We start from the raw sequence: 27668 nt of genomic DNA on the forward strand, positions 1-27668 counted from the left end.
CCATCCGCCTCTTGCGGGGTGGCCCCGCTGTTTGCCACGGTCCCCGACACCCTGTCCTCCTCCCCGATCCCTCTCCCCTGCCTTCTGCCACGGTCCCCCATCCCCTTCCCTCCGCCGTGGGCCCAGGCCCGGGGGGGGGGGGGGTGCAGGCCCTGGTTTGCAGCCCGGCCCCTGCCTGGCTGCGGGCGCCTTTGCCACCACGGAGAGGACAGAGGCCGCATCCAGCATCGCAGGGCTGGGCCCCGCGGGGCTGCCCCCGAGGCGGCGGCCAGGGCAGGCCACGCTGGAGGGAGGAGAAGCGGCCGCGGCGCAGAGCATCCCACCCTGCCGCCGAGCCGTGGCTCAGCCCCCGCTTTGTGCCGGAGCCCCCGGGGGTGAATCGGAGCCGGCTTTGTGCCGGGAGGAGGGGAGGGTTGGCTTTTCTCTCCCGTGGTGGGCGCCTCTGCAAAAGGAGGAGGAGGAGGGGGCACCGCGCACAAAGGAGGTTTAAAGAACATCTCTTGGTGCAGGCGGGAGCGAGGATCCATCCCACCGGGGAGGATCGCGCTGCCCTGAGGCGCAAAGCCAAGGGGCTGGCGTTCGCTTCGCCCGTTCGTGCCTACGGCACGGGAAGCCAGGTTGGAAAAAGCAACCAAATGGCTGAGGCGCGGCCGGCAGGTCCCCGGCGAGGGATGGGCACGAGACCGGGGTGCGGGGAAGGAGAAGGGAGCTCCCGCCTCGCTCCCTGCAGCTGCACCCCCTCGGCCACCCCAACCCCAGCGCTCGCACCGCACCGGCCGGAGAAACAAAACGAGCATCTCCAGGGAGTGTGTTTGGAAAATACCAGGTTTTATTACACAGGCTGATGTTCAAACTGACAGTTTTATCCCAATGCACACTATCATGGGCATCTACGTGGGCCTGTGTCCCGGCTCCCTCCCTCCTGTGATGCTCTCAGGCGAGATGCTCACTCCTCACACACCCCGTGCTGCGGGTGCAGGGCCTTGGGGTTTCTTGGCAAAATTAAAAGGCCTCTCTGCTTCCCATTTCCACTCACAACTTCCCAGAGCTCTCCTAAGAAAGCTTGGAGAGAGCTGGGCTGAGGACTGCAATCCTCTTGGGACAGACAGCCACTTGGATCCGCAGGAGAGAAAACATCTCGGTGTCGGTGTCTCCCCGAGCCAGCACGGAGCCGAGTCAGTGTGCGTCACAGGGAGCGGAAAACAGCCCCAGCCTCAGACCACTGCTGCCATCGCTCTGGGAGGAGAAACCTAATGTACGATACTGGGGGAGAGAAAAGGGGTTTGGGCTGTCACAGAGGAGCCCCATCCAGGACATGGGGCACCAGGGCTTTGCACAGGGCGTGCGAGTGCTGAAGGAAAGAGAAAGGGAGGAGAGGAGGCAACGAGTGCGGGAGGATAATGCAGAAGAAAAGGGAAACAGAGAAGGGGTGGGGAGAACGATGGGGGCGGCCTGGGGGCAGAGCGACTGTGCCTTCAGGTTCAAGGGTGTAAGGGAGAGTCAGAGCGCTGTCCTGGGATGGGGGGCCCTTCCCTGGGCACCCCCAGAGCCCACGGGCTTTGTGGGGGGGTGCAGGGAAACAAGGAAAGAGATGGCGCGATACGGCGCTTGCAAATAGAAACGTTTGATGGCCTTTGCTTGCCGTGACAGTGACAGTGTGGCAGCAGGAACAGTGACGATATTAGCGCATTTCTGTTGGTGTTTCTATTCCATTAGCTCGTAAGAAAACCACGCAGACGGGCCCGGCAGAGGAGGGTGAGAGGTGAGGAGGAGTGGGTGAGACAGAGAGGATGCCGATGAGCAGCGGGGTCACGTCCAAGAAAGAAGAAGGAACAGCAGCGGAGGGGGGCAGCAGCTCTGGGGCAGGTCTGAGACTGCGCGGCGCTGACTCACGAGCACATCACCTCTCTCCGAGCTGTTCCAGCTGCTGCTTCCTCTGACACTCTGCTTGCCTTCATTTGAACCTCCGGTCCCCTCTGTGCTGTGGGCGAAAGCCCTCTGCACAAGCCGTGCCCCTTCCCGTGCTTGGATGTAGATTTGGGTCTCGCCTTCATTAGTCCAAAGGTAGAGTCCTGCCTCGAAGCAGAGGCAAGGAGCACAGAAGTGCCTGGGGCCGTGTCCCCCCAGACTCACCTGGACTTGAGGGCAACTCTTGCTCACAGTGCCTGGCCTCGGCGCTGAGGGACGTGGAGCTCCCACAGACCTTCTGCCCCAGCTCACGTCCCTCTGGGCACGTGGAGATGAGAGTCATCACCCTTCACACCTTCCCCATCACAACACAGCCTTCCATTCCCAGCTTTCTCTTTCCCTCTTTTGTTCCTTTTGCCTTTTTCTTGTCTCACCCAGCACCTCCACATCTTCTTGTCCCTGTCAAAGGGAAGTCCCTTTGCTCCGGAGGTTTCCTGGAGAACAGCACTAGCTGTGGTCGTTTGGCAGGAGGAAGGAGAAGGGACACCGAGCAGGTCGTGGGTGGGCTCGAAGGTGCCAATGTCCATCCAGAGCAACATCTGCCTCTTGGCTGGTTTGTGCTCGGCTCGGCAGCCAGCCGTGCTGGCCGTGGGGGCCAAGGGACGAGGCCACCCCTGCGTCCCCGGCTTTCACTGCTGGGTTTCAAGGTCGTCTCTCCACAGGGAATCTCACCCTGCTCGGGTGTTTCTGAAGCAATACTTGTTCTCCTCCCAGGACTGAGCGCTGATGCACAGAGACGAGCCAGCAAAATCATGGCTAAAATGGGGGAAGTTTGGTGAGCAAGACAGAAAAACCTGCCTGGGTTTTCCTGGGGAGATCAGATCAGCAGATGGGAAAAAGGATGCAGCTAGTGCCCCCCCTGATCCTGCCCCCCTCCACAGAGCACAAAACCATGGGGGTTTGACTGAGAAAACAGCAACATGGACTTGAACAAGGTCGAACTGCCAAACCCTTAATCCTTGGAGCCCTGCTGATCCACAGGCTTGACTTGCCAGCATGAGTTTTTGAAGTTGATGGCACACATGGGGACGAGGTGCCCTGTCCCTGTGCTGGCGCAGGGCAAGGAAAACCTGCTCGCAGCTCCTTGCGGGACCGTGCAGTTTGGGGTGCTGGCCTTCCTCCTCCGGCACAGCTCAGCTCCTTTCCAACCCACTGCTTCCTCTGACATGGACTTGCAAATCCCTTCATGTCTACCTGTCTGGAAATACAAATGCCCCTGCAAAAGCCCCTTCTTAAGGCAAACACCCAGGGGAAGGCTGCAGAAGTTCAACTTGACTGTCACGCAAAAGGAGAACTCACTGGGCGACCTAAAAGTCTTGGAAAGAAAAACAAGATCAATATTTGCAGAGATTTGTAGGATGCTTGTGCCTGAAAACAACAGCTGGGACCTGGCTTCTCTTTCCTTGCCCAGCGCCGGTGATGCCCCGGGCTAGTGTGTCACCACTCTCCCCTGCGCTCTCCCGCCGGCTTTGGGGATGCAGAGGCTGAAATTCCTGTTCACGCACTCTTGGCACCAGTGAAAAAGCAGCTACAGTTCTAGCTCCCCGTGCATTGCTCATACTTACAGCTTAAACATTGCCTTCTACTCAAAAGAACAAAGATAAAATATCAGGAATTCACAGTTTTTATTCTCTTTCTTATGCCCACCCATCTTCCCCTGCCATCGATGTCAAAAAGTCCTCATCGTACAGTAGCCTTTGCCAGTGCGGCACTCAAAGGGTTAACAAACCACGGCTTCTTGGACAGATAAGACATAAGCTCATTCACCACCGGTAGGAACACGTGGACGGTTGTGTTACAGAACACCTTAGGGTTTCCTGTAGCGATTTTTGGGGGTTTCGCCACATCCAGTGATGTCGCAGGAGAGAACGTTGGGCTTCTTCCCCAAGCCGATGCTTCCCAAGAGATCGGGAAGCTCGCGAGTGATGGCCTTCTCGATCTTCTCTAGGAAACACCCTCCCATGTAGGAACACTGCTGAGACAGCAGCTTAAAGCTGGTGATGGGGTTGATGCCAAAGAAGTCCTTGTAAGCCTCACGGTTGGGGAGGTCAAATTTGCTGACATTGGTCTTTGCCAGAATGGACTTAAAGATAAAGAACTTGTCAGGATCTTCCACAATGTCCCTGAACACCAGTTCTCCATCGCTAAAGAAGGTCATTTTGTCCTTGTAGGTCTGTAGATAGCGATCGACCAAAAGGGCGTGGATGCGCACCCGGATGGCGTGCTGGCGTATGAAGGCGATCTTATTTTCCATCCTGTTCTCAATCACCTGGTTGAGATCTTCCAGGAGCGATATCTCTTCTTTGAGGAACAGGTCTTTGTGGGTATCCGGATGGTACTCCTGGGGCCAGAAGGAGCTCACGTACACCCTGGGTGGCTCTGTGACGTTGATGAGAGGAGCCAGGCTCCAGAACAAGGCACCGTAGACCCTCATGAGCTCCTGGGTAGCCAGGCTGTCGGCTTTGTTCAAGATGATTCGGATCTGAGACTCGCGGCCCTTCAGCTGGCGAAACAGCATCTCCAGCTCCAAGCCCACGTCCAGCTTGGTAGGGTCAAAGACAACGAAGATGAGATCGGCTCTGTCAATGAACCACTGGCACACGTCATTGAACGGGTAACCTTGAGGAGAGGAAAGAGAGAAATCCAGCAGAAATGGCCAGCACAGGATGAGTCCCTTCAGGCCAAGGGACAGATAAACCCTGAGCCTGCCGTGCCTCACACCCCCTCCGGGTTGGACAGGGTGTGCGACTCAGCGGACTTCCCATGCAGCCTAGAACCTGTTTCTCATGTGCTAAAAACACTTCTGAGTTTCTTGGCATGAAAACCCATTCCTGTGTGTCTGGGCCTGCGACTACATGTCTTCCTCAGCCTCACCACCAAATCTTCTTTCTCCCTGCTGCTGGCCACAGATTCCTGCTGCTCCTGTGAGCCACATCGTTGCTTTCCCCAGTGGGCACCAAGTGGGTCAGGAAGCCCTGCTGATCTGTCCTGGCATCCCAGGTGCCGTGGGGATGGACTGGTGCTTCTCTGGGCCCTCCTGTAGCACCCGCCATTGGCAAAGCCTGGCTCCAGGGGTGACAAAACGGGGCATGAAATTCTCAGCTGAGGCAGACGATCAACAACCCACAGAGTCCCTGAGAAACACCTCGCCGAAAGGCCTGTCTGCCACACCTCCGAACAGCCGAAACGGCTGCTCTGGCTGCTGACACTTGGGTGTGTTCCCCACGTCCCAGCTGCTGCTGCCATAGCCATGGGCAGACAAATGTCACCATCCCCTCCGATGCAAGACCCTTTTGTAGCCTTAGGCTCTTCCCCGTTGTGCTTCAGCCATCTTTGTCATCTCACATCGTTACAGCATCTTTTCTGGAGTCCCTTAGATGAACCCAGTAAACCCCTACCTCGTTCTTGCTGCTTGCGGTTTTCAATGATGCCCGGCGTGTCCACGAAGGTGACTCGCTCCAGCAGTTTGTGGGGCACCTCGATTCCTATCAGCTTCTCCAAGAAGTTCTGCCCAAACTTCTCCAGGGGTGAGAAGGAGCGGGCGCTGTCAGCAGCCATCACGATGCCCTCGATGGTCTTCAGCTTGGGGCCGTGCATGATGACAGTGAATTCGGAGGTGGTGGGTTCTGCCCCTGCCCAGCAACGAGAGGAGCAGCAGAGCTGTGAAATCCATGCCAGGCAACGGACATGACAGGCCTGGGACTAGCCAAGGAGCATCGCTCACTTGCCAAGAGATGCTGGGGGAAGGCAAGCAGTGGGGCTAAGAAATTCTTGCCAAACCTCTTGAGAAAATGCCAGCAGGGCTGTTTTTTTGTGGGGACTGGTTGTTCTGGAAGTGGCCTGACTGTACAAGGCACCCTGGAGAACCACCTCTCGGGAGCCCGCAGAGCTGGCCACGGACGTCTGCCCTCAGCTGCGAGATGACATCTGTGGGAGCAGGGAGGAGGGGAGGGGAATGGCTTTTCTCCTGGGAGGGCAAATTAATTGGCTCCACGTGAGGAGGGAAGGGGAGAAGACAAAGGCGAGTTGCCCTTGTGACGTGACCACTGCTCTCACGGTCAGGGTTGGAGGCAGCGAGCCCTGCGCTGCGGGATGGGGACGCTGCTGGGGGAGATGCCCTCCTCCTCCCAGGGGAGGGTGGACAGGCCCTGGGCCGTGGTGGAGAACCTCTCCCTCCGCCTGGCACCGCAGCCGGGCGGCACGGACCGGATTGCAACCCCCCTGCCGTAAGGAGGGGGGGATCGAAGAGCTGTGGGTGGGAATTGCCGACCGCACGGACGCAGAAGTGCCGGCGCCAGCTCAGCCCTTGGCAGAGCAGGGAGGGAGCGGTGAGCACGGTACCTGTGTAGAGTTGGTAGGGAGTGTCGTCCAGCCCGAGGAGGTAGTTTATCATGGAGGATTTGCCGACGCTCCACGGTCCCAGGAATAGCACCATTGGCTTGGAAGTGATCTCCCCATCTGCAGAGAGGGGAAATAACAAGAGGAAGTGAAGGAACAATAGCCGTCGCCACCGGGCGATTAACTCCCGGCTGTAACGAGCATCCCATCTGAGCGGCGCGGTGATGCTGCCGGGGAAACAGCCGCCCTTTTGGGGCCGCCAGCCATTCACGAGCCAAGGCATCGCCCAGCGACGGGCCCCGGTGTCTGCAGGAGCGGGATGTTACCATGCTCTGCGGGGGGACCCCACCTCACTTCTCTGAGGTTTGGCCCTTCTTAGGCAACGGAAGGACTTGGAGGTCTTTTAAATCTTGTCTGGGTTCGGTTCTGGTTTAGCCAGAGTGAGTTTGGGGCTGGCTGCAGGTGGGGGGGGGGGAAGTGTTGTTTGAAGCACGGGACACGCGAAGGAGGTGGCCATGCCGCAACCAGACGAACGCCTCGTGCGAGGGGAGCTGGCGCGGTTGAAGAAGCAACACCACGGCACTGTGCTTGGTAAGCGCGGTGCGAGCCTTGTGCCAGCCGCCTGCAAGCCTTCCCACCGTACCCTCACAGGGATCTGCCCCCGGGTTGTGGCTCCCAGCCCCCCGGTCGAGCAGAAGGTCCCGGACCACGCGTGGGCTGGGGGCGAGGCTCCAGCCGGGCGCGAGGAGGGCAGGCTGGGCGAACAGCCCTGCTCTGGGCTTGGGGAAAAGCGGGAGGGGAATGAACTACAGTCCCCATCCCGCACTCTTCAAGTCCCGCAGTTTGCTGAGGGGCTCGGGGAGGCTGGCGACGGGTCCGTAAGGACCTGCCCCCACCTCACACGAGCAGTCCGGGGGCACGACGGTCGCTGGACACGCGCAGCCGCTGCCCCCAGGAGCAGTGCTTGAGCGGGACTCGTGCAGTCACCCTGTGCCCATATCACTCGGCGCCCCCAGCCCCCCAGCCTCTGGGCCAGCCCCCAGGATAGCCATGAGCCTGCAAGTCACCTTGAGTCCAAGTTAGGCCAGAAATGGAAGTAAAAAAGTGAGTGCCTGAGGAGCTGGGAGCTGCTGTCTCTCAGGCAGAGCTGAGCCTTCCTCCGTGGCCCAGGGCAAGGAGATGCCCTCGGGGGACCCATGCTGCCCTCGGCACCCTTTCTTCGACCCCACGCCTAAGGCAGAGCTATTTTCCCTGCAGCGGCTGAGAGACCTCGCTTCTCCATGGCTGCTGCCCACGCAGGAGCCAACAGTTTTCCAGCAAGCCAGGGATCCGTCTCCAAGGCTCAGGGAGCCACAAAGCCCACACGGCGCTGAGCTCCGGCTCCTGAGGGTGCTGGAGGGCACTGCATGGCGGCTCCGCACCAAACCCATTTGACCATGGGTGCAGGAGTTGGGCCAAGCGTGTCAACCTCCTCAAAAACAAATGTTGAAACTTGGGACTTTCGTTATTAATCATTCCTCTGTGCCACTCTATCGTTGCTGCTCTGTTCGCTTGCTGGCTTTAATTGGGTTTCGGATGATGATGATGATTATTATTATTATTATCCCCTGTGATGTTGTGCCAGAGGTTTGAGGCGGGTCCCCGCGTGCTCTTTCGTAACAGGTACCTGGCCAGGCGTGGCTGTGTGAAGGCAGGCAGCCCGCGGGCCCCGGCTCCGCTCCACATCCCCACCTCTGCGCCGAGGTGGGCAGCGATGCAGGCGCCTCCCCCCCCCCCCCCAGTCACCGACAGCTCCTCGAGTCCATCTCTACCCCCGTGCTTTGGGAGCGGGGTGCTGGCACCCCATGGGCTTTGTGGGCAGCGCCAGGCACTGGATGCTTGCAGCTGTCCAGGTAGCAGAGCAGCTCTGAGGATGTGAGGCCATTCATGGGTCCTCCTCACTGCTGCCCCCGGGGTCTGGGAGAGCAGAGAGCATCTCCCACCCGGGAGGGTGCTGGCCTGGCATCTCTCCCTGCTACGTCCCCCCACTATGTCTGTCAGCACCGATTTGGATCACCTTGATGGTCCGGCCAGGGGAAAAGAGCCGGTCCCCGCCGGCTGCATGGCAGGGATGGCGGCAGCTCCATCACGGCGGCTCTCTCCAGCCACCCTGTGGCTGCTCGCTCCCAGCCCAGCCTGTCTCGCTCCCAGCTCAAGCTCAGCCCAGCTCAAGCTCAGCCCAGCCCCAGACAGGCACGTCCTGGTGGCATTTGCAGAAGCAGTCGCACGCTGGTGCGTGGTCAGGCCCTGCCCGCGAGCAGGAGGGGGTCCTCAAACCTTGCCCCCCTTCATCTGTGGTCCTGCTAAAAACACAGCGACTTAAAACACAGCTCTAAGCTGCCGGGTTTGCAGGGTAAGGAGCATGCTGCGATCCTGCAAAGCACCTGGCAAACAAGGCCAGGAAGGTCCCATCACCCTCCCCAGAGCCTGCATTTGTCTTGGACTGTTCAGATCTGGGGGTAGGAGCAATTTGGATGTCCAAATAGATGTTTTTTTTTTCCTAGGGCAGTGGCTTTCTGAGTGTTTTTTCCATGTTGCTTGCGATGCCAGGCTGCCCTTGTGTGGGAGCACTGCTGCTCTGGAGCTGGGATTAACCCCAGGCTGGGTCTTCTCCCTCCTTGTCCTCAAGCCTAGCAGAACTGCCTGGTGTCGGCTCACCCCCTGTTGTGCACGTCTGTCCCGAGGGTTCCAGGCAAAACGGAGGACGTGTCGAAACCCCCTTCCTCTCCTGGTTCAGACTGAGGCAAGGGCACAAAGGTCTCGCTCTGTCCTCAGACCACCCAGGAAGGCTAAAACACCGGGGGAGCCTCTCCCAGCATCGCCCACACTGCCACCCCACCCCTGCACCGCAAACACCACCGGCCACTCTGCCTACGGCAGGGACGCGCTGCCCGGCAGCCCTTGGAGGGCCGACCAGCTCTCTCCCAAAGCTTCAAAAGCCACGAGTATCGGCACGGCACGTGTGCCCACAGACGGAGGGACCAACCACACGTGGCTGCAGATTGCCTGCGCCTGCCTCCGCGCCGTGCTCCCTGTGTGCATACGCCCACACAAGCAGCACGCGTGTGCGCGCCTGCAGCTAGAGATGCAGATAAGAGAGCTATCGAAATATGCTATATATATCTACAACCCTCTCTGCTGCCGGCACGCTGGCACGCCGGGGAGCCAGAGGCCCTCCAGGTGCTGGCAGGGCTCTGCTGCGTCTGGGGACGGGGTGCGGGGGAGCCCTTTTTGGCAGGATCTGGCAGTGGGGACCGTGGGGTAGGACAGGAGGGGCAGAAGATGGGGTTTCCCTGTCTTGTATCACAGCAGGGATATTGTCCCTGCGGCCCAGCACCAGACCCTGAGGAAGGGTTGGGTGTTGACTGGCATTTTTTGGCCTGTCCCCCATCTCCTGCTTCTCCGGGGGACACCTAACAGCGCACCCCAAGCAGGACAGGCAGGGAGAGGAGCCAGCTCCGGGTCCTGAGGGGGATGAGGCTGCTGTGCAGGGGCCAGTCTGTGTTACTGAGAGAGCTGCTGCAGGCTCATCGGCTTAAACTGCAGCCGGCGGGGTCTAGGGTGGACATTCAGGAAAGTTTCTGCACGTAGGAGGGTGATGAAGGGTGGGAAGAAGTCCCCTCCATAGGGTGAGCTATCTGCTGGGCTCCTCCAGTTCATGCCAGGGGTGAGAGATCGACCTGCAGATCCACCACAAAGGCCTCTGAGTCCCGGCTAGAGCAATACACAACTTCTTGAGCCTTAACGCAGGAGGGAAAGGTGTCAAAGCCTGGGGACTGCAGGAAGGAGGGGGCTGTCAGGTTGCACAGAGTCAGGGACAAAGTGCAGCGACACCCGTGCTGAGCTCTGGAAGGGCTGGGGACACTGGCTCCGGTGAGTGCCGTGGGACGCCGAGTACCGGGGTCTGCTCAGTGCCTGGGAAGCGTGGCTCTGTTGGGGCGGGTGAATGGGAAAGCTGGGAGGCCAGCAAAGAGCTTCGGCAGCGCTGGCAGCATGCAGGTAGCAGGCAGCAATACCAACCTGTGGCGGAGGAGCCCAGGGTGCGTCCGGGGTAAGCTGTTAGCAGGGGACACGGGGAGAGAGAAAAGGTACCGTGAGTCGAAGGAGGGACGCGGCTGCCTGGGGCTGTCCCAGGCCGAGGAGGGAGCTGAAGACTGGCCCTGGCCTTCTCGTGGGCAGGAAAAGCCAGCGCTGGCCACATTCCCAGCAGGAGAGGAAGAGTTACAGCCTGTGAGCAACGAGACCTGCAGCTACCGGGACAAGCACTAAACCCCAGCCTGCCCTGCACGCCGGGGACGTGGCCTGGGGGGAGCAGCCCCAGGAGAGCTGCTGCGTCTGAGACAGCACCCCAACCCTCCTGCCCCGCTGAGCCAGTTATTGCCTTCCCCAGCAACGTTCACCGAGCAAACGGAGCCCGACAAGCTGCGGTCAGGACAGCGACCAACCCCGACAAGTGTCCTGACCACCCCAGCGGCGTGGTTACACGTACCCAGACCTAGGGTGGCTGGCGATGGCAACTGGGAGGTCATTCCCTATACGGGCCCGGTAATGGGCACATACACGGTTATGAGGGTCACCAGCACGCACCGCAAACCGGCACGGCTTCACGGCAAGCTTCCCATCACCAGGCTGGAAGAGTCCCTCACCCCCGAGCGAGGCGCAGTGCCTGTGGGGCGGCCCCGCTGCGACCAAGCGCAGAGGAGCCCCCGGCCGGAGCGTGCCCACACCCACGGCAGAGCGGAGGAGTGGGAGGGCGGCAGGCGGGGAACGGGAGGTGGCACCTGCCAGGCTTCAACACGCTGCAAGCAGAGGGTGTGGGATGAGTTTCCTGGGATGCACCCCGAAATTTCGGAGTCTTAGGCTGATGGCGGCAGTCACAGTTTTCCCGGGACAGGTGACACTCAACTACACGGGTGTTTTTGCGAGCCGTGGGGAGCAGAGAGGCTCCTTGGATTACACTGACGAGTGTGCACGAGCAGAGCCGATGGGGAGGGAGACAAAATGGAAGGCTGCCGCGTAATGGAGGGGCGAAGGTGCTCGCGACGACACCCCTCTATATTGGCTTACACCTCCAAAGGTCACACATATTCCATGACAGCCCTGTCCCACTGCTCTCCCAGCTGTCCTGCTCCTCCCGGCCAGCTGAGCCGGCAGCTCTGCCACGGGGGGTGGGCGCAGGGGGACAGGCTGCGGGCACCTCCCAGCTTGCAGCAGCACCAGCGGTGCAAAAAACCCGCTCAGGACAGGGGCACCACGCAGAGGAAGCAGCTGAGAAAGACCCCTCAGCCCCACCACGTCCTCACCTGCCTTGCAAGGTCAAGAGGGCTCCCTGGGCCAGCCCTCTAACTAATTTGCAGGTTTCTCTAATTACACTGCTAATGAGAGATTGGGAAAAGCTGGTTCTGTGGGTGTTAAAAGCAAACTGCTGGGCTTCAGGTTTCCAGGATGGGGCTGTGTGTGCCTGGATATGGTTGGGGTGTCAGAGGTGCTTCAAGGGGCCTGGTGGCAGGAGAAATGTTTTTGAGGGGAGCATGGCCAGGGCCTCTCGTGGCTAAGCCAAGGGCTGGGGGCAATGCAGCATCCACGTGCCTTTCCCTGAGGGCTGGGAGGCTGTGAGTGTGGGTTACCAGCTCTGGGATTGCATCGGCACTGCCGGGAGGGTGTCACATAGGACACCACAGGCTGTGCTGGGAGCTGACCTGGGGGACTTTCAGCCCGAAGGGGAGGTTGTTCCTCATGGTGAAGTGGAGCAGACCACGGAGAGCTGTGAGATGAGGCTGTGAGGAACACCAGGGCCTGCTGCCTGTGGCGAGTCCGGCTCAGGAGCTGAGTTTGGGAGGGACCTTGGGTTGGCAAAACACAAGGGTTGGTGGTTGTTTCCTTGGGAGCTGGGAGGGAAGAAGCCAGCAAGGGTCTGCAAAACAGTTGCTTCCTCCCAGAAAGGGAGCAGAGAGGTGACTGCTCGGGTGTGGGATGGCTGAAGGGCAGGGTGGGATGTCCTGAGCAAGGAAACGGGTTGCACACTGGAAACTGAGGCTGGGGGGCTGCATCCTCTAGCAGTGAGCAACCAAGCGAGGGTTGGAGGCTGGAAGCCCACCAGCTACCCCTGTAACCCCAAATGTTCTCTCCGACGGTGTCCCGGGTTGAGCTGACAGCGCGTGCAGATGCTTGCGCTGCCACCAAGACAGGCCAAAGCAGCTCGGAGAGGAGGTCGGGGTGTTGCAGAATCTGTGAGCTCCCGGATGGAGGCAGCTGGGACAGGGCATGGCTGGGCTGTCCTCGCTGCACGGTGGCACCGCTGAGGAGGCGCGGGGACGTGCACCGGGGTGCAGGCCCTACAGCTCGGTGCTGCTCCTTTCCAGCTGTGTGAGGGAGGGGACAGGCCGGCGCGCCGGTTGGGTGGCAGCAGCTGTGGGGTGGTGGTCTGCTGGGCACCCCCCCCGTGCTGACTGCTGCTTGGCGCGTTGCTGTGACCCCCCCACACACTTCCCTGGTTACCCTCCCCCATGGCAAGCAGCACAGAGCGAGGCAGGCAAAGGCAGCGACGTGGAGCTGGCTGCGGGAGCAGCTAGGCACAGCTTGTGTTTTATGAGACCTACAAACATCCCTTCCAGAATCCCCCGTGAGTGGGTGGTGGGTGATGTCCAGGGTGCTCTGTTTCTTGAGGGGACAGGGCCTGGGCTGGTGATGAGGACTCTACAGCCCTGTCTCCATGTGTCCCCCATGTTCCCCACTGGGTCTAAGCTGGAGATGGGCTGGCTGGGTATGGAGATGTTCAAGCCTGCTTAAAAAATGTCTGATATGGATTTAGAAGTTGCATTTGGGCTGAAGTGGGGGTGCCTGTGAAACAGGGGTTCTGCTCTAAGGGGATGTGTCCCAGGGGTTGGCTCAAATGAACCCATGCACTGGTGGAGCGGAGTCCAGCTGCGATAAGAAGGTCTGTGTGGAGGGTGTATCTAGGTCCTGCCTTGCCAGGAGGGAGGGCATGGCCCCAGGGTGCATGGGGCTGGAAACCTGGGGCGGGAGGCAGAACTTTGGAACAAGGAGGGACCCTGGCAGGAGGCTGATGTGGTCATGCAGCCCTGGGACACCGGCAGCAGGGCCTCCAGCATCCCCCGCCTGCCCAGCCAAGGCACAGGGGGCATCTGGCCCTGGCTCAGGACAGGGCTTGAGTAGGGGCTCACAGGAGAGTTACCCCAGGGAACAGGGACTTGGGCTTGAGCCATCTGTGACTGGAAAATGAGACTGCTTGTGTCCTACGGGTCACAAGAGCTTCCTGTAGCTTGTAAGCATCTTGGGGCCAGGGTTGCATTTTCCTCTTCCGAAGGGACACGTGTACTGCTGGGGCTCAGCCCAAGCCGATGCCTGTGGCCACAGGGACTTGTTCACCTAATCCAATGTGTCTAATTGCCAAGGACTGGAAAATCTAACTCCCAGGATGAGTGAAAGCTGCTGAGCTTGAGGAATACCCTGCCCGTATGGCTGTGTCCTGTACTGAGCAGGAAGGATGCCAGCTCCAGCTACTTCCAGGAAGCTCATCCCCAGCCTTGAGAGGTCCTAAGCTTCCCTGCCAAGCCTGTTTCACTGGGCCGTGATCTCAAGCTTGGCACAGGGACAGGGCATTGATGTTGAGCAGGTGGAGGACCTGAAGCAGGCAGAGTTCAATGCTCAGTCCCCACAGATGGTCCTGGCAGCAGATGGGCTAAGGCAGATGCAGGAATGCCTGCCGCTGGGTTCACTGGGGCATGTCCTCTAAGCCCAGCATGTTCACGGCCTTCTTGGGAAGCTGCAAAGGAAGACAAACTATCCGAGCCTTTCCATGACCTGCTCTCTGCACTGTTATCTGCATCCCGATGACCTGATGGTGCTGGAGACCCCGGTGCCCATGGCATTACCTGTGATCTCATGCTGCCTCAGCTCGTTGTATCTGTAGGACTGCTCCAGGGGCTTGATGGAGGAGTGGTAGATCTTCCTCAGCCGCTGCAGTACTCCTGCGAGGACAGAAGCATGCAGATGGGTGAAAGGCAAATGCTCCCACCCTTGAGTCCCTCCTAAGTAAGCTGCTGGGCATTCCCTGCAGTTCTCGAGGGTGTCTCAGCTGTGGATCAAGGGACTTGGCTCACAGTTGAAATCTTGGCCAAACTGATCCCAGTCACACATTTTGATTCCCGTTTCCCGCTGGGCGCTGTCCCCATCTGCTGCCAGTCTTGCACGTGCCAGCAGCTGATGGAAGTCACCTCTCATTAAGGCTGTTTACTACTTGGCACCACCATGGTGCCAGGGACCCCTGGCACAGCCCCTAAGCTGCTCGCTAGGAGAAAGGGGACTTTTCCACAGCAGCTGTTATCACTTTCTTTCCAGTCCAGACTGCCCACGGGGCCAGCAGAAGCAAGCCTTATAATAGCAAAACCCAATAAATAATTGGAATAAATACCCCAGCCCCTTATTTCAAGTTGTCCCAGGTTTCTCTGAGCAGGGATGTGGCTGGCTCAGGCTGATTCCTCATCTGCATCTTTCAGCCTCTCTACCCTCTTAATTCTTGTATGCCCTTGGGCCTGTCTTTAAAATACCTATAAAATATTAACCCAAGCGCAGCAAAAGGGGCTTTTATTGAGGATATGGTGTTGCTGGACCTACCAGAAGCAAAGTTAAAGCTAAAACGCTCTAGAGAAGGAAAATCCTATCCGTGTTCTTGGTGCAGCAGAATGGCGAGATGCCTGTCCTGCAGGGATTATGTGGGCTGAAGGAGCAGGGCATGCATAGCTCGGTGCCACCCAGGCCCCCTCACCTGAGAAATCGTCAGCAGGTTTGTCCTCATTCAGCTTGAGGGTGTTCTCCAAGTGGGACCGGTCGCGCTTGGTCGGCTCGCTGGCATCTTCAACCTCTTCTGGAGGAAAAAGGCAAGGAGACCTGTTACCGCTGGAGGGGGGAATCCACGCGGGAGCTCACACAAAGTACTGCCAGGGAGATGACATGGAGGAGCACAGGCACCGCGAGCCCACGGACCCGCCGGGCGCCTCGGCAGCCGCCGTTGCCTTTGGCATGCTGCGCAGTTTCTGTTTTGCAAAGGCTCCTGGAGGCTTGGCGGGGGCTGCCGGGGGAAGAAGAACGGCGGGCAACTGCTTGGCTGCGAGGAGGGGCCGGCGAGGGAGGCATGCCATGTCCCCCTGCGGGGAGCGAGGCCCGGCTGCTGGTGGGGAATGCGAAGGACGTGCCTGGAAGGGGCTCCCGGGGCTGGGGTGGAGTGCGAGCACGCGTGGCACCTGGAGCCCGAGGGGCCCCTGCCCGCCTCGGCGCTTCCCCCCCAGCTGCAGCTCCTGCCGGGCTAAGCCTCAACTGCAGGCGCACCCTGCTCTGCCTCTCTGTCTGTCCGCTCCCCCAGAAAATTATGCATTGAGCCAGAGACATGGGGATGTGCAAGGCTGGGGCTGGCTCTGGGGCGACCCATCCTGGCTGCCTTGCCTTTGCCAGTGGGGATGTTCCCTCCCGCTTCTCCTGCCTCTGTCCCCGTATCAGGCTGGAGCCCTCTGCATGGCTCGGGGGGGGCCTTGGGGACCCCACGTCTCCATGCCAGGCCTGGGGAGCGTGAGGCAGCTGCCCCCCACCCAGGGTGGGCACCCCAGTGTCCCTGAGACAGGGAGACAGAGGTGTCCTTGACCCAGAGGTGCTGGCACACCAAGGTCCCCGTGCAGCTCCAAGTGCTTTTTGATATCAGGAGCTGGGTCGAGCTCTAGACAGGGCTTGGGGATAGGCCTGAGGACAGACGCTGGCTGAGCTGGGGGTGCCTGGGCCAAGCAGGGCACTGCCAAACCCTGGGACTGTGTTGAGTGTCTACCAAGCGTTGGGCTGAGGAAGACCTTTTGACTTGCCAAGTAAAGCCACACAGAACAAACTGGGTTTCCCCTTTGGCACAAATGGGCACTTTTTGAGCTGGCATGTTACAAGTGAAAGCAGAAAAAGACTCATCTGGGTCTGAAGGTCACTGTCTAACCTGCGGGGCAAAGTCCACAAGTGTTTCTAGGAAATCATGGTGAGGGGTGTCCCTTTTCCTGAGCTAGCCTTTCACTGACCAGAGCTGGTGCATCAGCAACTCGTTGGTCTGAAGTAGCTCTTCACACCTCCCCTACGAGGCAAGGGCTGGTGGACAAGAGACCCACCAGCCCGGACAGCATCCTGCCTTTGCACCAAGAAAGCTGGGGGTCCAGAGAACTCTGAGGGTGGAAGATAAAGAGCCTTTAAGAGGTCTGCGGGTACTGAAAGGGGCGTGGGCGTTTGATATCGTATCCATGTCCACAGCCCAGAGCAGAACTCATGGGCTTAAAGTGCAGCGAGGGAAATGTCAGCCAGCTTTGGTACTGTTGCAACGAGCATCTGCATTGCAGGCATCCCTGGGCTCCTTGATGCCCGCAGCGGTTAGGGGCAGGCACGGGAAGCACAAGCGTTAGGAGAGGGCCATGCACTAGGCGCGGTTTAATGTGCCAAGCTCAGCTCTGCCGGGGTTGATAGTAGGTCACTCTCGCTGCTACAGCACACCGACAAGAAAAGACTCCAACCTATCTGGCTGTGCCGGAGCTCGGTGGCAGCTGGGTGGGTGCTGTGGCCAGGTGGGCTCTCTGCTTCTGCCAGTGATGGCTTCTCTGCAGGGGGGTCTTCTGCTGCTGGGGGGTTTTTCACTGCTGCCGGCGGGTCTTCTGCTGCTGGGGGGTTTTTCACCGCTGCTGGGGGGTTTTTCACCGCTGCTGGTGGGTCTTCTGCTGTTGGGGGGTTTTTCATTGCTGCCGGTGAGTCTTTTGCTGCTGGGGGGTTTTTCACTGCTGCTGCTGGGTCTTCCACTGCTGCCGGCGGGTCTCCTGCTGCGTCCCCACAGGGTGGGTGATGGCAGCTGGCAGGCCCATCCCTGGATTCTCCCTGGCTGGCAGCTGCTGGTTTGCCACGACCATTTTTTCTGGATGCACTAACTGCTTCCTTGTCACCCCCTTCAGCTCTGTTCTCCAGCCCCGCTGGCCTGGCACCATCTTCCTCAGACTCTTCCTCCTCCTTAGACTCTCCTTCCTCCTCAGACTCTTCCTCGCTCACGTCTTCCTCAGACTTGCCATGTTCATCTTCCTCAGACTCTCCCTGCTCATCATTTTCCTCTGAGCTCTGCTTGCCCACTTCCTTTCCTGCCTTGGGTGCGGACACTGCTCTCGGCTCCTCCATCTTCTCTTCCCCAGGCTGCCTTTGCTCCTCAGAGGCTCCTTTCTTGGTGCCGGGCTCCTCATCCTCCCGGGCACGGAGGACATCTCGTGGGCCAGGCCCGCGGTTGCCTTCATGACGTGCTGCCTCAGGGGTGCCCAGCGTGGCGTCCTCCCTTGGGCCCTGTGTCTCTCCGAGCCCCTCCTGGCCCTTCTCCGTGGCGGTTTCCTCGGGCTGTCCATCCCCTGGCCCCAGGTCCCTGCTCAGACCGCCCGCCGGCTCTTCCTCCCCCTCTCCATGTCCCTCCTCGGCGGCGCCAGGCAAGGAGGCGTTGGTGGGGCCGCCATCCTGGTCCTCCTCAGGGCTGCCGTCGGCTGCCTTCTCCTCCAGCCTGGGCTCTGCAGCCGGCAAGGGCCCTTCGGCAGCACCGCCGGCACGGTCCGTGCCGGGGGCACGCGGCTCTAAACGATGAGAACAGCCCCGTCAGTCTTACCCGCACCAGCACTTGGCTACCGGGGCACCCACCGGCCCCCCCTCAGCGCCAGGGAGGGCCCTGAGGGAGGATTTGTGGCTGTTACCAAAGAGGCTTAAACTCTTTTCTAAACTTGCTCTAGTTCCAGCTCGATTTGTTTCGTCCCTGTCGCGAGAAGCTGGATGCAGAGGGGTGTTTGGCGGGGGGGGGGGGGGTGGGGGGGGTGGCAAAGCTGATGCTAGCAGGGGGCCCTGCGGCTGCGCTGGCCATGGCTGCCTGGGGCCGTGGCTGCCACCCGCCGCGAAGCGCTGCAGGGAGGTGGCAAAGCAGCCCTAAAAAAACGGGGGGAAAGGAATCAACAAAAAGCGTGGCTCGAGGGGCTGCGGGCGCTTGGCAGGTTAAAAGGATCCTTCCCCAGCCGTCCCTTGGGAGAGCATCACACCGGCCACGGCGGGTGGCTGGGCGAGGGGGAGGAGGAAGGGGCGAAGGGCTCCCCGGCACCGGGCTCTGCCTTTCCGCAGGCAGGGCCTGACCCCGGCAGCAGGGCTCGGGAGCTATTTATTGTGATCATCCCTTCACTAGGAAAGCATTTGCCGTGCCGTGCGGCTGGCGGGGACACAATGAGTTTGTTCTGCGGCCTGGGAGAAGCCATCCGTATTTTCCATAGGCCTCCAACTCCAATTTAACATTAGTCAACGGGTGCCAAAAATAAAAGATCATGGGCTATACTGTCTCCATTACAAACAGTTGCTGCTAGTCTAAATAATCCTCCGAAACGTCTAATGCCTGCATACCAGGGAAGCGTTTCAGAGGAAAATAATTCCTTTGTACTCCAGCTGGCAAGCAGATGCCAACCAGGAAAAAATGCCACCTCCACCCAGGCTGCGGGGAGGCGAGCGGGCAGCGCCGGGCACGGGCAGCGCCGGGCACAGCCGGCCGGCTGGCAGCCAGCCCTCTCCTCCGGCTCCTGCGCCGTGTCCGTGCCGGGCTCGCGGAGCCGAGGTCGGGGCAGTTGCAAGCCAACTTGCCGTGGCCAGGGATGCCGGGCGTTGCGGTGGCAGGTCTGTCTGTGCCGGGGACGGCGGCTGGGAGGGACGCGCTGTGCCTCGGCCCCGCCGGGGTTTCCAAGTCACTCGCGTGTGCAGCCTGGCACGGTGGAGCCGCCGCCGTCCCCGCGGCCCCTTGCCCTGCCGAAACCAGATGCGCGGGGTCACCCTCGCCCTGCCCTCGCCGACCGCCCCGGTCCTTTGCTGGCACACGGCTCGCAGGTGCCTCCGGGCTCCCAATTCAGCTCCCGGACGGAGGGAGACGGGTCCCGCGCGCCTCCCACCCGCCTCCCTCTCCCATCAGGAGCACCCCGCTCCTTCAGGTCACCTTCCCTTGGGACCCCTTAGGGTGCCCAGCCTCCCAGGAGCCACTCGAAGGAGAATGTGCTACGTCTGACCTGCAAAGCCCTGGGTGGCCGGGGGCCAGCATGCCCCTGCCAGGCCCCGGAAGCCTGGAGACCAGCCTGGGTCTCCTGAGGGTCCCCTCGGCCAACGGGGACAGGGATATTCTCAGCTTGACCCCAAAATAGCTGGTGACCTGGAGGGCTGGGGAGGGTCACGGCTGGGAAGCTGGGGGAGCAGAGCCAGGCAGAGGAGATCCGCGCATCCCGAGGGCTTTGCCCGGGGTCTGTGTGTCCCCTCTGAGCCAATGCAGGGGCACAGAGGGGCCATCACCCACGGTGGCTGGGCACAATGGCAGCCCCGGCACCCACCGTGAGCCTTCCCTTGTGGGAAAAGGGAAATACTCCCCAGGTGCTTCAACTGGGATGTTCCTGCCTGTCTGCTGATCGCAGACTTTATTTCCTGTGACCTTCAAGGTCTTATATAAAGTCCCTCTCCACCTCCTCCCTCCTGTTTCCCCTACATGGTCTCCAAATCCACCGCAAGGCAAATTGTGCTGATCTGCAGATGGCCGGCCGATGAGCAGCGAAATGGGACGAAGGTTATGGGCTTAACACCCTCCACGCGTCCGACGGAGGCTAAAAATACGGCCCAGCAACTGTATGGGGGAATCAGAAGGAGCTCGGCGGGGTGCGGACGGCGAAGCACCAGCCCCCTCGGCCACTGGCCCCGGCCCCTCGCCCTGCTGCCAGCCAGGGGTGACATCCACACCTGGGAGCCGTCCTGCGGGTCTCCGTGGACGCCGGGAGGGAGCTGGGACAGCCACGTTGTAAAGTGACACCGGGGCTCCCCTTGTTCGCGCCCTGCACCGTGCCAAGCAGCCGGGTGGCAGCGGAGAGGAGCCCTCGCCCCGATCCCCTTGGGGACCTGACCTCCCAGAGGGTCCCCTCGCGCTGTCCCTGCCCACCCCGAAACGCACACCCTTCCTCAGGGCTGGGAGGGCTGTTGGCTGCCTGGGGACCCTTTCCCCGGGGGCGACAGGGCCCTGAGGCACAGCTGTAGGGACCGAGAGCTCACGGCGGGGCTCTGCGTGCCACAAGATGCCACGGCTGGTTTGCACCCAGGAAAAGCCTGGTGCAGAAAGGATGATGGGTGGCTGCCGGAGGCCGAACGTGACCCTGCCACGGTGTCCCCTCCACCCCTGCGCTGAACGGCGAGGCCCTGGTGCTGAAATGGGTCCTCCGGGAGGGACAGCCCCGGGGCCGGTGGCTGGGGGCCGGCTAGGAGGGACAGATGGGCACAGGTGGCCCTGGGAGGGACGCGCTCCCCCTCCAGCAGAAATCGGAGCCCCGAGCGTGGGGCCGGCGATGCGCAGCCCCGCAGGGATGGCTTTTCGCACACCCCCTTCCCCGGCCCGCATCCCGGGCTCCTGCAGCACCCAGGGGAGTCATCCGCCGTGTCCTGCGAGTCCTGCTCTCCCCTTGTCCTCCCAGTGGGGTTTTGGGGGTGAGCTTGTACCCCAAACCTGTGTGTCGCTTCCTTCTCAGGGAAAGGCGAGGCTGACTCAAGCCTGAAGGCTGTGCTTTGTTCTGCGGGAAGTGGCTGGACCCAAAGGAGCCACGGCCCCGCGACACCCGGTCTTGCCCCCAGCAAGGGTTGTCCCCTGCCTGCCCCGGCCGTGAGGGGGTCTGCCGGGGAGGGGGTCCAGCGCCCGGGCATTGCGATGCTCTGTGCTGCTGCCAGCCAGCAGCCGGGCTTCTGGAAAAAGTAAGTCGAGGCAGATTAGCCCCGTGAGCCTGACCTCTCTGCCAGCACTGATCCTTCCCAGGCGGGAGGCAGGGCCAGGGGATCCCAAAGCGGGGGCCGTGCCCCTCACCCAGGCTCAGGCCTGGGCACCCCAGCCTTGCACACCCACCCCCCGGGCGCTCGGCTGGAGCGCAGCAGAGGACGGCGCCTCCTTCCCGCCCTTCCCGTGCCTCAGTTTCCCACTCTGCACCATCCCAGCAGAGCCCGGTGCCACTGGTGAGCCCTGCGGAGGAAGTGCCGGAGTTTTCTTGCCCACGTTTCACACGGAAGCCAGGGCAGGCAGGAACCTGGCTCCAGCACCAGTTCGGAGCTGGCCGGGCCAAAACCTTCACTGACCGGGAGAGGAAGGTGTCCCAAAGTGGCTCAAGAATCCCAGAGGACACAAGCACAAGGACGGCTGAGGATGGGGTTGGCTCTCCAGACCCTTGTGCACCCCGAAGCCCAGGACACCCAGCTACAGCATCCCATCCCAGAGGCTTTGTGGTCCCAAGGCACCCACCAAAAAGTAAGTATTTTCCAGTTTTTCAAAGCAGAGCCCAGCAGGGGTATAGGAAACAGCTTTGTCAAACTAACTTGACCTCATTTGTGGAGGAGATCATAAGTTTAGTTGAAAAAAATATATAAATTGATTTGATTTCTATAAATAGTTGACTAGAACTGCATGATATTTTGATTAAGAAAGGGTAAAGGAACATCACTAAGATGCACCAAAGGGATTAAACCCAGGCTTGGAGCTTTCTAAATATAGAGATGAAAATGGGGAATCACTTTTGTGGGGTGTTTTTTCAACTGTGTCCCCACAGGGTGCCCACCCTAAAGGTTTGGAAGAAAACCTGAACTCCCAACTTGCCGAAGACACAAAGATTGGGGCGGTGAAAGATAAAGCAGCCACCACTCTCTGGTCGGGGGGGGGGGAGATCTGGGTCTGTAAGCGAGCAGATGGTGAGAACGCAGCATGTATTTTGGCACAGGCAGATGTCACGCTGTAGGTTGAGGAACATCTACACGTGTAGGAACATCCCTTGTGGGGTCCGCAGCCCAGGGGGATGCGGAAGGACCCGAAGGAAATACTGTGCCATGACTGGGGCTGGGGGAACCCCTTCCTCCAGAGGTTGACACACCTGAGAGGTCACTCTGGTCCTGTCCCCGAGGCCTCCAGCTTCACCAACCCACCCCGGCCTTCCCTGGTGGCCCCAGGGGACATCCTCCACGCACTGGGTGTGAGTCTTCCTGGGTGGAGATTCCCCATCCCCCTTCTTTGGTCATCCCAAGGATTCCTGGTCACCCAGGCAGGACGGGGAGAGCCCTTGGACTTGTCAGCCTGGATTTTAATGCCCGATGATCCGTTGTCCCACAAGATCCTCAGATCCTTGGGAATGTCCGGGCAGAGATGCTGCCTGGCTGTGCCAAGCAGCGGTACCCAACCCTGGGGGTCTCTCCTGTGCCCCCCAAGCAGCAGGACATGGGGGGTCCCAGCTCAGCTGTCACACAGGGATGGGGCCACATGGCTCTGAGCCCTTTTCCATGGTGTGTCCCCACGAGCGGGGAGGTGGGCAGGGTCGAGCCACGCACCCGGCTGGCACCGGGGCCACGCTGCCAACACCCCCCAGCCTGGCTTGGGGGTGCCCGGCCGGAGACTCCCCAGCCCCTCCGCCAGCCCCCACCGAGCTCGCCGGCTTCCTTGGGCTATCGCTTACAAGGGAAATGTCCCCACGAGCTGAAAATAGCCCGGCGGAGCCCTGCCAAGGCATCGCTGCTATTCCTGCGGCGCCTGGAGAACGGGCCGTTTTATGAGCAATTTGGTCACCCTTGGAGCCGCCGGCCGGGCTGGGGTTTTGGCACGCCGGCGAGCCCGCGCTCCCCGGGCAGGCTGGTGGGTCGGCAAGGGGGGACCCGGTGGGGACACGGCAAGAGGGGACACATCTCACAGGGACCCGCTGTGCCTCACAGGGGCCGTGCACGAGCAAGGCGTCCCAGCCGCCCTGCCCAGCTAGCTGTCACCTACGCACCAGGAGAAGGATGGGAGAGGGTGTCACAGCGCGGCCGACCCGCTCGACCTCTGCCTGGATGGGTTCAGCCAGCAGTTAGGGAGAGAGATGGGGCACCCACGGGGGCTGGGATCTCCTCCCGGCAAGGTCCCTGGGGTGTGACAGGGATGTAGGTGGCACCAGCAAGCAAGATCTGTGGGTACCTGTGGCACCCCAAGCACCTTGCCTCACTGTGGCCACCCCTGCACCCAAGGGCAGTGGTGCCCGTGGTTGTGCTGATGCTGGGGGTGTGTGGAGTGAATCCAGTGGGATGTCACTGGGACACAGCGGTCCCCCCCCATCTCTGGGGAAGTTGGTTACGCTGGGGTGGTCAGGCTGAGCCCACCCAAAGTGACACAACCCAGGCGGTGGTGCCCGCCCCATCCTGGGAAGCGGAGCCCACCCTAAAGTGACACGTTGCAGGTGCTGGAGCCCACCCCAAAGTGACATGTCCTGGGTGTTGGGGAACACCCCCGGGGATGCCATGAGGCCATGGTGACGGAGCCACCCTGAGGTGACACCTCCCAGGCTGAGGAGTCCCCCCGGGGGCGGTGGCCCGGGCTCGCTGTCACCAGGAGAGGGCTGGGCCAGCCCCGTGGTGCCCTCTGCACTTGCTGCAGGAGGGTGCCAGCGCCCCAGGGCTTCCCTCAGCTCCTCGCCCAGCCTGGGGGTGGTGACGGGTGACGACGCAGCCCAGCGTAGCCCTCCCACTCAAATCCGTGGGTGGCTGAGGGAGGGCGGAACAAAGGCTCCCCAGGGCAAAGCTGCCGAGCAGTGCCCAGCCAGCACCCTTGGGGCCCGTTCCTGGTGGCCACAGGGACTCACTGTGGCCACCCAGCCTGGAAGGGATGGCCGGGATCTGCCTGGGGTGTGAGTGTGGGGAGAAGGACACCTTCCCCCGAGGAGGAACACCCTCGCCCTGAGCCATCACCCAGCCCCACGGTGGGTGCTGGCTCCTGACGGGGCTCCTGGCCGTGCCACGTGGGCCAGGGGCCGTTTTGGCTGGGGCTGCACGAGCGTGGGCGCAGGGCACCCTCCCACCCCCAGCCTCGGGGAGCGGTGACAGGGTCCCAGCAGCCCCAGGCGTCACCAAACCCTCAGCCCTGAGGGCTGCACCGCTACACGATGCATCGGTGAAGCCCCTGGCTCCCCACTGGGCTCCCCCCGCCTTCTCCTCACCAAAGGAGGAAGACAAAGCCCAAAAATGGGAAAACAACCCACGCTGAGCCACCTCCTGCACCCCAAAGGTGCCCAGCTCTGAGAGCTGAGCTTGGTGCCAAAGGAAAAGCAAAACTCATTGTGCAAACCCCACCGGTCCCTACGGAGCAGAACCACAGGCAGGAGACATGCCACCGCTTACATCTTTTTCCCAAATTTACAGGATTGGGGTGAAATACAGGACACCACCCCTAATAAACAGGAGATTATAAGAGTGGGGACTCGGGGGGGGGGTCCGGTCACCCCTTGGAGCCGGCTCTGGGGCTGCGGACCCCAACACGCCTCCCAGCCCCTCAGCTCCCTCCAAGACGGGGGATCCCAGTGCTGGGACAGAGAGGACCTTTCCACCTCCCCCCTTCCCCAGACCCAACCCGCAGCCCCACAGATGTCACCCCACCGCCGGCGGGCTGAGTCGCCGGCCCCCGAACCCATTTGTTCACAAGAATGGTCCAAGATGCCCTTAAAAGGCCAAAACTCAGCGGGGCCGGGGGTGCCGGGTGCTGGAAGGTGGCAGCTGCGGGTGCCCGTGCGCGGGGCCGCGGCGGCGCAGGGCGGGGGGGACCGGTGGCCGAGGAGGGGGGAGCCAGGGTGGCTGGAGGGAGCACAGTGTCCCCTTACACGGCTGTTTCCATACATAGCCGCCCCCCTCCTCCCGGCAGCGCGGCCGCCGGAGCCCGGCCAGGCAGAGAACCGGCCCAAATTAACTCAAGGGCAAGCAAGGGTACCAGCGATGCCGCCCCGCCGCGCGGCCCCAGGGGGACGCCCAGCTGGCCGTGGGGTTCAGGACAGCCTGGGGAAGGGGGTCTGGGGGTCGCCCAAAGTGCTATTTTGCTTGGCAGGTCCTTGGAGGGGGGGGGGGGGTCTTGGGGGGGGAAGCCCCCAGGGCAAACAGCCCACCTCAGGGTGCCCCGGCACCCCAGCAGCACCACACCACCCCCCTCCAAATTGTCACAGCCTGAAACTGAGCCACCTGCACCCACGCTGGCTCTGGAGGGGGGACCCAGCCAGCATCCCCCCCCCCCCCCCTCTTCCAGCCCCTCCTGCCCACGGCTGCCCCCACTGTGTTTCCCTGCACATTTTGGGGTGACTCTGCAGCCCTGGCACAGCTGCCGGGGAGCCCGGGCATGTACCCCTGCCACCCTGTCCTGCTCCTGGCACCCACCCGGCCCTGGGGCTCAGGCTGGGTTCACTGGGCACCCCACAGCCTCACCAGCACCCGCAGCCCCACGGGTACCCACAGCCCCACCAGTACCTGCCACCCCACGGGTACCTGCAACCCTGCAGGGTACGCACAACCCCACAGGCACCCACAGCCCCGAGGAGCACCCACAGCCCCACAGGCACCCACAACCCCACAGGCACCCACAACCCCACAGGCACCCACAGCCCCACAGGCACCCGCAGCCCCACAGGCACCCACAACCCCACAGGCACCCACAGCCCTGAGGAGCACCTGCAGCCCCACAGGTGCCCGCAGCCCCACAGGCACCCACAGCCCCGAGGAGCACCCACAGCCACACAGGCACCCACAGTCCCAAAGGTGCCCACAGCCCCACTGGGCACCCACAGCCCATAAGGCACCCATGGCCCCACAGGCACCCCCAGCCCTATGGGTGCCCACAGCCCCGTAGGCACCTACTACCCCACAGGCACCCACAGCCCCACAGGCACCGGCAGCCCCATGGGGACCTGCAGCCTCCTTGGGGACCCACAGCTGCGCTGGGCACCCACAGCCCCGTGGGACCCCGCAGCCCTATGGGGAGCCCGCAGCCCCCTGGGGACCCACAGCCCCATGAGAACCCTCCAGCTCCACAGGCACCCACACCCCCGTGGGGACCCCACAGCCCCTTGGGCACTTGTGGCCCCATGGGGATCCACAGCCCCGTGGGGACCCTGCAGCCCCGCAGGGACCCACAGCCCTGTGGGGACCCCGCGGGGACCCAGCAGCTCCGGGGGAACCCCCAACCCCGTGGGGACCCCCCAGCCCCATGGGGACCCCCAGCTCCTCCAGCACCCACAGCCCCACAGCCGTACCTGCGGTGCCGAGGAGCAGGAGCGAGGCCACGCAGCAGCAGAGCAGGTTGAGGCCCTTCATGGTGGCTGCCAGGAGCTCCCTGCCGCTCGCTGCCTCTATTTATACGGCGGCGGCGGGCGCGGGGCCGGGCAGGCAGCTGCCACAGGCCGGCACAGATGCTGCCACCGGCGCGATTCCGCTCCCAGGGGGGCCCTGGGGATGGGGACAGGGACGGGGACGGGCCCCGGCGGCAGCGCTGCGGGGAAAGGCTCGTGGCAGGGGTGCGATGGCATGGGACCCCCTGGGGTGGCAACGCTCACGCAGGGTCACCGTCCCCGTCGTGGCATCCCACTGGCGTGGGGTGGTGGGTCTCCTTGGGGGTGCCTTTTGGCTCCCTTTTGGGCTGGAGCAGGATTTCACAGAGGGGGAGAGCCGAGCCTCACGGCACCGCGGTGTCCCCCATCTGTCCCCAAAGGTGGGTGTCCTCGTCCTGGGCTGATTTGGGGCCCGCTCGAGCCACCACATGTCACCAGCTCCAGGTGATGCCATGCACCCCATAGGCAAGGGGGCATGTCCCCATTGTCACCAGTAGCACGGCACGGGGGATGGCGGTGACCGGAGGGCGCAGGGTTGCCAGCTCCTGTCACCCTCACTTGTAGGGGACGGCCACCCAGCGCTGTCCCCAAAACCTGGCCGCGGCAGAGTGGCCCCTGGGCTCCATCGCTGGAGGAGCCACTTTTGGGGGGCCACCACCCAGCTTTTTTCTTGGGGAAGGAGCCAAACTGGGAGGAAAACAACAGCACACACACCACACCCCCCCCGCTAAAGTTCAGGTGTGGGAGCAGGGGGACCCCCCTGCCCCGAGATGGGGGTGGTGGGGAGGGGGGCAATGGTGGGGGGGCTGGGCACCGCAGAGGGCCACGGCGTGGAGAGGGAGAGACCCACAGCCAGGGGGGATGCCGAGAGGTGGGTCCTCTGTCAGAAAAGATGGGTGCCCCCCCACCAAAAAGCCATGAAGATGGGTGCCCCCACCCCAACAGAGCCATGAGGCAAGCCAGCAGCTCCGCGGAGAGATGGGTCGTGTCCCCCCCCCCCCCAGAAGCTATAGGGACACCCCCATCCCGCAGCCCCAGGGGTGCCATCCCCAGGGCAGGGGGGGACAAAGCCTGACCCTGGTCCCGCCCCCCCCCCCCCCCCTCCCCACAGCCAAGAGGCCTCACTAA

General features: G+C 61.9%; 1 protein-coding gene across 1 annotated transcript; it reads right to left on the reverse strand.

Moving 5' to 3' along the window:
* Window positions 1–809: 809 nt before the first annotated feature.
* On the reverse strand, window positions 810–26526 carry SRL (sarcalumenin). The gene is made up of 8 exons (XM_042798658.1): window positions 26466–26526; window positions 16899–17981; window positions 15134–15232; window positions 14241–14336; window positions 10366–10401; window positions 6310–6426; window positions 5367–5600; window positions 810–4587 (listed from the first exon to the last, which is right to left on the reverse strand). The coding sequence occupies exons 1-8, from the start codon at window positions 26524–26526 to the stop codon at window positions 3776–3778; spliced, it is 2538 nt and encodes an 845-aa protein (XP_042654592.1). The 3' UTR covers window positions 810–3775.
* Window positions 26527–27668: the final 1142 nt, after the last annotated feature.

The sequence above is a fragment of the Tyto alba genome, unplaced genomic scaffold (assembly GCF_018691265.1).
Source record: "Tyto alba isolate M040663 unplaced genomic scaffold, T.alba_DEE_v4.0 Super-Scaffold_28, whole genome shotgun sequence".
NCBI classification, from domain to species: Eukaryota; Metazoa; Chordata; class Aves; order Strigiformes; family Tytonidae; genus Tyto; species Tyto alba.